The sequence below is a fragment of the Halichoerus grypus genome, chromosome 6 (assembly GCF_964656455.1).
Source record: "Halichoerus grypus chromosome 6, mHalGry1.hap1.1, whole genome shotgun sequence".
Lineage (NCBI taxonomy): Eukaryota > Metazoa > Chordata > Mammalia > Carnivora > Phocidae > Halichoerus > Halichoerus grypus.
The window spans coordinates 17590810-17599250 of NC_135717.1; the positions used below are offsets into that span (position 1 = coordinate 17590810).

An 8441-nucleotide genomic window follows, 5' to 3' on the forward strand; every position below is an offset into this window, starting at 1 on the left:
ACTGGCTGGGTGGGGGTGGGAAGGGGGCGGGCGCAGCCAGCCGGGGCTGATGATTTCCTGCCCTCGCCGGGGCTCACCACAGCTTCCTGCCGCAGGCGGGCAGGAGCTGGGGAACGGCAGGCGCCTAGCCGAGGGGCAGGTAGGGCTGGGGCGCAGGGGCTGCGCAGGGGTGACCGGCGGCCCAGAGCCTGGCCGGACCGCCCTGGGATCCCCGGTCTTCCCCAGCCAGCGCTGACCCCCCGTGCCGTCCAGCAAGGGGAGGGGGCCCAGGGAGGGCCCAAGGAGGGCACAGCTGCCCCCCACCCAGACTTCCAGGCTGGTGCCCACTGGGCTCCCGCACCCCTGCTGGCCCAGCCCTCACGGTGCAGCGGCTTGGTCCTTGAGGGCGGGCAGCGGGCCCCAGCTCTCCCCGGCAGATGGAGGCCGTCGTCCTCATCCCCTGCGTGCTGGGTCTCCTGTTGCTGCCCCTGCTGGCTGTAGCCTTGTGCGTGCGCTGCCGGGAGCTGCCCGGTGAGTGGGGGCTGCCCGGGGCACGGCTGCAGGGGTCTCCGGCCCTCCTTGACCCCTCGCTCCCTCGTAGTCGTCCCTAACTCTGCCCTGCGTGCCTGGGACCCGAGGGCCCTGCACTCCCGCCCTCTCCCCTGTCACCCCTCGTCCTGCCTCACTGTCTTCTCTTCCCCAGGCTCTTATGATTATGACACTGCGGCCTCTGATAGGTGAGTGGCCCGTGGGCCCTGTGTGGTCCCGGGGACTGGGACGGGAGCTGGGGGCGTCTCCGGGCTCTGACCAAGCTGTGTCTCTCCTTCCAGCCTGACCCCAAGCAGCATCATGCTCAAACGGCCTCGTGAGTACAGAGGGTCCCCTCCCTCGGGCGTAGGGGAGAGGGTCCCTTGGCGTGTGAGAGAACGTGTGCCTTTGTTCAGGTCCCCCTGCCCCCCAGTGGCTGCCCACATGGCCTTGACCTGAGCTGCGGACAGGGAGGGAGATGGGTCTCCTAGGGCCTGTCCAGGGCATGGGACGGTTCATGGGGTTAGTCTGTCCATGGAGGCCTCCGTGAGGACAGGGGCGAGATGTCAGGACTCATTCCTTGAGCTTGGTCCTGTGTCCTCAGCCACGGTCGTGCCCTGGCCATCAGCCACCTCCTATGCTCCTGTTACCTCCTACCCACCCCTGAGCCAGCCAGACCTGCTCCCTATCCCGTAAGTAGCATCCCCACTTCCAAATTCCCCCTCTTTTCCCCCTCACCTCTGTAGATTGGCGTGGGGGGGGGGTCTCTTTCCCGGTTGCAACCCCTGTTGCCCCAGAGCCCCACCCAGGCCTGACCTCTGACCTTTGACTGCCAGGAGGTCCCCACAGCCCCACCGCATGCCATCTTCCCGGCCGGACTCAGATGGTGGTAAGTGCGGAGCCAGGGCTCAGAGGGCTGGGGCTGGGCAGGGGATGGATCCCACCCGAGCTGACCCAGCTTCCCTCTTGCTCGCTCTCCGAAGCCAACAGTGTGGCAAGCTACGAGAACGAGGGTGCGTCTGGGGCCCTGGGTGCCCTGCTTGCAGGCAGGCTGGGGCCTGGCCCCGCTGATCGCCGTGTCGCTACCCCAGAGCCCGCCTGTGAGGACGAGGACGAGGAGGAGGACTATCACAATGAGGGCTACCTGTGAGTGGCCAGGCCGGGGCGGGGGGTCGGGGGGCTGGAGGCCGTGGCCCGGGGGCCCTCGCTGACCCGCCCCCCGACTGCCCCTCAGGGTGGTGCTTCCCGACAGCACGCCAGCCAGCAGCAGTGCTGTCCCACCCACTCCTGTGCCCAGCAACCCCGGCCTCCGAGACAGCGCCTTCTCCAGTGAGCTGGCCATTCCCGACTCTGGGCATGACCCCTCCGTGCTTCCCTGTCCCGTGATTCCCCTGACGCTCGCCGCCCCCCGCACCGTCTCTCCTCTCTCTGTCTCCAACACCTATCCCTCAGGGTGGACTTCTGCTCGGCTCCTCTGAGTTCCTCACTTTTTCTGGCCTCTTTCCTGTTCCATTGTCTTTCCCTTTTATTGCCTGCGTGCTTTCTTTGACTTCACTCTTCTCTTGGACTCTCTTCTCTTGTCTCTCCCACTGGAAGCTCTTTCTTGGTCTCTGGTGTTCCTTTCTCATAGCCTCCTGTCTGGTTTCATGGAGGCCACGTCAGCTTGTCGCTCTCCAAGGACATTGATTATAGCCACTCTTCTGTGGGGGCGGCGGTGGGGGGGGGGAGTTTGGGAAGTTTTCTTCTGCTTCCGGCATCATTTCGGTTTCCTTTGAGCTGCTTTTTTCCCTTCGTGTTGGTCTCACGCTGCCTGTTAGAGGCTGCCTTCCGTGTCTGGTTTTCCGTCCCTGTCCTTGTTCTCCGTACCTGTTCCACCCTGGCTTCCTCTGCCCGCGTGGGTGCCCACTGCCATCTGTGCTAGCGCTTCTTTTCATTCATGGACTCATCGTCCCTCCCTCCAGCTCAGGAGGCAGCATCAGGGTAAGAGCCGACGTTGTCGGGGGCCGACCACCTGCCCTCCTAAGAGCTCTTCGTGTGTTAACTTATTAAACCCCACGATGCCTGGGTGCTGTTGAGCCCATCTCTCCCCCTCCTGCGCCTCGGTTGTCCCGATTGTACAACAGGAGGGATCATTTATTTAACAGACACTCGGCAGCACTTACCGTAGGACAGGCCCCGTTTCGATACTCTCTGTGTTAGTTCTCACAACAGCCCTGGGAGGCGGGGGCCGTTGCCCACCCTCTCTTCCTGGTGAGAACACCAAGGCCCAGAGGCGTTAGGTATCTCGTGTGAGGTTACATGACTGTGAGCGCCGGAGCCGGACTTGAACCTGGGCCCTCTGGCTCCAAAGCCTGCCTCATCCACGACCTCCCTCGTGGAGAAACAAGTGTGCATTAAAGGCCAAGATGGCACCCATGGCGACAGGTGCTGAGAGGGCCAGGGGGGCAACAGCACCTGGGACTCGCGGTGCCACCCCGAGCCTCGGCGCCGAGCTGCTCTCCGGGGGAACACGCCGGGGCCTGCCGTCCGCCCTCTCCCACAGTCCCACTCCCTCTCATCAGCTCTGGCCAGGTTGCCCTACTTCGTGCTGTCACCAAGGCCTCTGTGGGCCCCCCTGGGGCTGGCTGTGGGGCGGCCTCTGGGATCTGTGGGGGGGGTGGTTTGGGGCTGGGACGCCGTGGGGGTCTGTGCTCGGGGGGGCCCTGGGTGACAGTGCTGGGGGCCCTGCTTCTCCTACAGTGGAGTCGGGGGAGGATTATGTGAACGTCCTCGAGAGTGAGGAGAGTGCAGACGTGTCTCTGGGTGAGTGGCTGGTGCCCGCTGGGGTCCCCCCCCTTCCCTCCCTCACCCTGCTGTGGCCCTCTTTCTGAGTGTCCTGCTCTCTTCACCCTCCATGTGGCCGCCCCCCCTTCTGCTCTGCCCCCTGCAGATGGGAGCCGGGAGTATGTGAACGTGTCCCAGGAGCTGCCGCCCATGGCTAGGACCGAGCCTGGTGTGTGCTGGGCTGGGGGAGGGGATGGGGGGGCGGGGGCGGCAGAAGCTCTGGGAGCCCGCCAGGGGGTGGGGGGAAGGGGGGACCGGGACAGTCTGTGAGCTGAAGACCTCCCTCCCTCCCCTCCCAGCCATCCTGAGCTCCCAGAAGGTGGATGATGAGGACGACGAAGAGGAAGAGGGAGCTCCAGATTATGAGAATCTGTAGGGGCTTAACTGAGGGTCCGGTGAGAGGCCCCGCCTGCCCCGCCCTGCCCCCCCTCAGCCCTATCCTTCGACTCCTTCGGGGAGCCCTCTGAGCCCCGCTGACCTCCTGACTTCGCAACCCCTCCCTTCCCCTGCCCTGTTGTTTCAGCGTGAAGCCATGCCTGTCCTGGAACCAACCTCTCCTGGGAGCCCTGAGCTGGGCAGCCGGCAGGGCTCTGGGGGGTCCCAGTGGCAGCCCGCCCTGACTGCAGCCTGAGATCAGTCTGAGACTCTCCCCCCTAACTTATTGTCACTTTGGGGTCCAGCCTGTGTGCCCCCAACACTGCACCTTCTGACGCAGCCTGAGAATGAACTACCCCAGCCCCAGCCCTATTCTGCAGTAGAATAAAGGCTGACGTGGTCTGTAGCGCTCTTGCCTTTGGAGGGCCTGGTGGGTGGGAGTCCGTGTGGGGGCGCTGTGCCCGAGTGCCCGTGTGGGAGTGTGTGTGTGCACGAGCCTGTGTGTGTGTCTGGGGGTCTCCATCCCCCACCCCGGGGCCGCTGCGCTCTGGAAGGTCCTGACCCGGTACTGGGAGTGGCCGAATGGTGGCAGGGACACGGCTCTGGCCGTGAGGCATGTCTGACCCAGGCTGCCACTTCTGGGCTTTGGTGCATCCCCCCATGAGACAGTCCACGGACGCAGCTGGGATGATGGGGGGGCAGGGCCGGGGGGAGCCCCGGGTGCCGTGTGGATGCCTAGAGCTTCCCCCCCCCCGCCCCGCCCTCAGTTTCTCCATCTTTAAAACAAGGGGACGGACTGGACCCCGGGCAACTGAAAGGTAATGTGCAGTGCAGCCATCCTGACCTTGGTGTGCAGATGACTCCCTTGGAGGTCTGGCTAAAATGCAGATTCCGAATGAGTAGGTCTGGGATGGGGCCTGAGAGTCTGCGTTTCAAAGGAGCTACCAGAGGCTTCTGACAGCTCTGTTCCGAGAACCACACTCTGAGCAGCTTCTGGTGGATGCCTCGGTCACTGTGACTGGCTCTGCTCTGGGCACGTAACCTAAACCCGGGCCCCTGAGGACCGGCCCTGGGATTTGGGCAGGAAGTGTCTGGAAGGCGAAGCTCTTCTTGTTCATGGCAGTTGGTAAACTGGACGAATATATTCCTAGAGCCCCTACTTGGAGAGCCTGCCCGAGAATGAAGGCGATGTGGAGGGCAGAATGGTCCAGAGGCGGATAGGGCCAGCTTCCCGTTGGAGTCCGAATTCCTGGATCCAGGCACACCTGAAGCGAGAAACCCCCTCCAGCTTCCCAGTTACGTGGGCCAATAAATTCCCAGTTGTCTTCAACCGGCTTGACTTGGGGTTTCTGTTGCATACAACAAAGTAGCCCAGAGTAATGCACAGAGTTGTCGGCGTCCTCTGTGGGCTTCAAAGGCAATAGTAACTTCTTCAAGCACCTGCCATGTTTCCATGCTTATCTCGTTTAATCACTGCCATTCCCCTCTGAGCAGTTTACTGGGGGTATCCCTATTCACAGGTGGGGAAACGGGCCCAGAGAGAAGCGATTTGCCCAAAGGCACACAGCCAAAGTGGTAAATCCGGGATTCCATCCGCAGCTGTTGGCCTCTGGAGTCCCTGCTGCCAAGGTCCTTGCTCTGGCTGGTTGTCCAAAGCGCCGGCTGCTCTCCAAGGGAGGCTAGTAAGGGGCCCGACTGGAGAGGTGGGGGAGGGAGGCCCGGGGAGAGGGCTGGATGGGCTGGACGTCAGTGGGCAGAGATTATTTGCAAGAAACAGACAAGGGAAGAGGCACCTTTGTGTCTGGGCCGAGGAGCAGAAAGTTTATCAAAAGGTATGTTGGCACAAGCACCTTGGAGAACAATCTAGCAGCATCAGCAGGGCTGGAGATGGTGGGTCCCTTTACCTAGCAAATTCCTGGGTATAAACCCTGAGTGAGTAGCCCGCGGACTGAGGGGGCGGGTACCAGAGGCTGGGGCGGCCTATGCCTTGCGATGGTGATGGGCAAGGGCAGACAGAGGCCATCACTGGGAGACTGGGTGGAGCACTTATAGCCTGGTCACACTGTGGGTGGATGCACCCCAGCAGGTAAAAATGAGCGCGCTGGGGCAGCACCTGTCAGTGCGGATAAACATCACCAAGAGAATATGGAGTGAGAACAGGAAAACAAGTTGTTTTATTTATATGAAGTTGAAAACCTGAAAACGGGTATATCTGGTTCAGGGATACACACGTATGCAAGACAGGCAAAGCAACGAGGAATGCCAAGTCCAGGGGAGAGGCAACCAGGCGGCCGAGTGTGCGGAATGATTGGGAAGGCATTCAGGAAGGCCTCAGTGATAAGTACTGTCTTACTCTTAAGCAGGGTTGGGTTTGCAACTGTTTGAAATATTATTCTCTTAAGTGTTTGCATATCTGAGCGATTTCATAATAGAGGCCGAGGCCCAAGGAGGGAATGGGGTGGGGGGGTTTGGGTAGTTTTAAGAGACAGTAAACAGGCTGAGAGTCACGGATCTGTCTGGGCCAAGCAGGTGAGTTGCATATGATGTTCCAGCCTCAGGGGCAGCATATGCAAAGGCCCTGAGGTGGAAGCAGAGAGGAGGCTGTTGGGAATATGTACAGGAAAGGTGGTGGTAGGCTGGCTAAAGAAGGAGGGACAATGGAGAGAGGTGGTAGAATGAGATCCTTGAGAGGCCGAAGCAAGGGGCGTGGTGACAGCCCTGCATTGTGAGGCATGGGGAAGTCCAAGGTGACTCTGGTCCTTTTCTTGGTGGACTGGGGGTAGGGGCATTCCCTGAAGCACGAAGCAGCTTCCCAGTTTTGCTTCTTGGACCAGAAAGAACATGTGGCTTTGCTTCCACCAGTCGATGAGCCAGGCAGGACAGACAGTCAATGCAATGATGTCTATGAGGTCGGGGCTGGGGTATCTGAGCCCACTGGGGTGGCCAGTGGAAAGAATCCCCTTGAAGCTGGGGAGCAGAAATACATTTTTTTTTCTTGAAGTCTGTTGTCGGAGGAAAGGTCGATGTAGTGATAAGAGAGAGTGTTCTCTGGAATCGCTGGGGGAGACATCTGGGTGCTTCTAGAAGCCACCAGTAGGCAACAGCTCTCTTGATTTGGGTTCTCTCAGAGGCAGTCCTTGAGGTGAGAGTCCTAGTGCAAGTGGTTTATTTGGGAGGTGGTCCCAAAACACTGGCAGAGGAGTAGGGGAGTGAGACAGGAAGAAGCAGGCGTCCAACAAGGGTGCATTATAAAGCCAGTTACTACTGGGCCCTGGGGCACGGTCCTGTGACAGCACGCTGGGAGTCAGCGAGAGCCTGCGGGTGACCCCAGAGCACGTGGGTGTGGGCCAGGCCGTCCTGGGGAGGGAGCGGGGTACTTCCACATCTCTGCCCAGCAGTCGCCACCTAATTCTCCGGAACTTCTGGCTCCCGGTGGCCAAAGCAAGCCTTGAGCCAACGAAGGCAGGTGTCGGCAGCCACTCGGGCCAGGACTCACTGACAGTGACGGCTTGGGCTCTTCGTGCTGTTCAGTGTTGTTTTTCCCCAAACGCATCTTGTGGCCTCTGAGTCCTGGGGGAAGCTTCTCGAGAAAGAATTCCGTGGTGGGGAGCGCCAGCGCCGCGGAAAAGCAGCGTTCTCTCATTCCCCCTTGCAGAGACGAAACGCGCAGTAGGAAGTTCATGGCTCGGGAGAGATCCTGGGATAAAATAATCTGTTTCTCTTTGCCTAATCTGGGATTTCCCGAACTTCTTTGACTTCGGGGGAAAAAAAAAGTTATTATTAGCAATCTGCAGACCATCTTATAACCTCTATAGAGGGCTTTTTTTTGTTTTGTTTTAAGAAATACTGTTAAATTGTCTTTTTTTTTTTTAAGATTTTATTTATTTATCAGAGAGAGAGAGACAGAGGCAGGCAGAGGGAGAAGCAGGCTACTTGCTGAGCAAGGAGCCCGATGTGGGACTCGATCCCAGGACCCTGGGGTCATGACCCGAGCCGAAGGCAGACGCTAAACCGACTGAGCCACCCAGGCATCCCGAGGGCATTTTTTGTTTCCGTCTTCCTAGCATCCATTCCTTCTCCTTCCAATGCCGCGCCGCCATTGGATTTGCTTTGGGCAATGTTCCCGCGCCTCCGCGGGGCTGCGGGCTTGGATGCGCACGGGACCCAGGATGGCCAACCGTTATCTCCCACCCCCTGGCCCAGTGATTGGTTGATACTGGAACACGTGACCCAATTCAGGCCAATGAGACACGTTCCTGAGACTTTGGGTGGAACTCCTGGCAAAGAGAAGCTCTTCGGGCCCGGGCGTGCGGCCGAGGGGGAGGTCCCCGCTTGCAGGGTTTGCAGGCTTCCGTTGTGCAAACCTGTGCGTGAAGGCACCGCAGAGGCAAGCGGAGGACACAAATGGAAATAGAAAAGTTGAGTTCTGATAGCCCGTCTAAGCACCCAGATCAGTGTTCCTGAAGCCATTACTTCTTGAAGAGCCAATCGACTTTTTTATGTGTGTGCTTAGGCTAATTTGAGCCAGGCTGCTTGTCACTTGCAGAAGAAAGATTTCTGACATCACGGCTGCTGTCATGTCCACCAAATCGTGACCACCATCAGGCCACCCTGGTCTAATGATGAGTACCTAGTAACCCATGTGAGAAAACTCCAGACTCACCTGTTCCCTCACCCTCCACCTCTTCTAACTGCTTCTCAGAGACACCCCAGAGAAGACTTTAAGGCAGGTGGCC

At 59.7% G+C, this 8441-nt stretch overlaps 1 protein-coding gene across 2 annotated transcripts; it reads left to right on the forward strand.

Moving 5' to 3' along the window:
- The first annotated feature begins 95 nt into the window (after positions 1-95).
- Positions 96-5035, forward strand: LAT (linker for activation of T cells). 2 transcript variants are annotated; one of them, XM_036066744.2, is made up of 12 exons: positions 96-510; positions 683-716; positions 810-844; positions 1112-1199; positions 1344-1396; positions 1491-1520; positions 1599-1653; positions 1742-1836; positions 3247-3309; positions 3437-3499; positions 3630-3725; positions 3854-5035. In XM_036066744.2, exons 1-11 carry the CDS (start codon positions 417-419, stop codon positions 3704-3706), a joined length of 687 nt encoding a protein of 228 aa, XP_035922637.1. In that variant the 5' UTR covers positions 96-416; the 3' UTR covers positions 3707-3725; positions 3854-5035. The 2 variants fall into 2 exon arrangements, with proteins under 2 accessions (XP_035922637.1, XP_035922632.1); XM_036066739.2 differs by having other exon boundaries at positions 98-510; positions 1491-1653.
- Positions 5036-8441: the final 3406 nt, after the last annotated feature.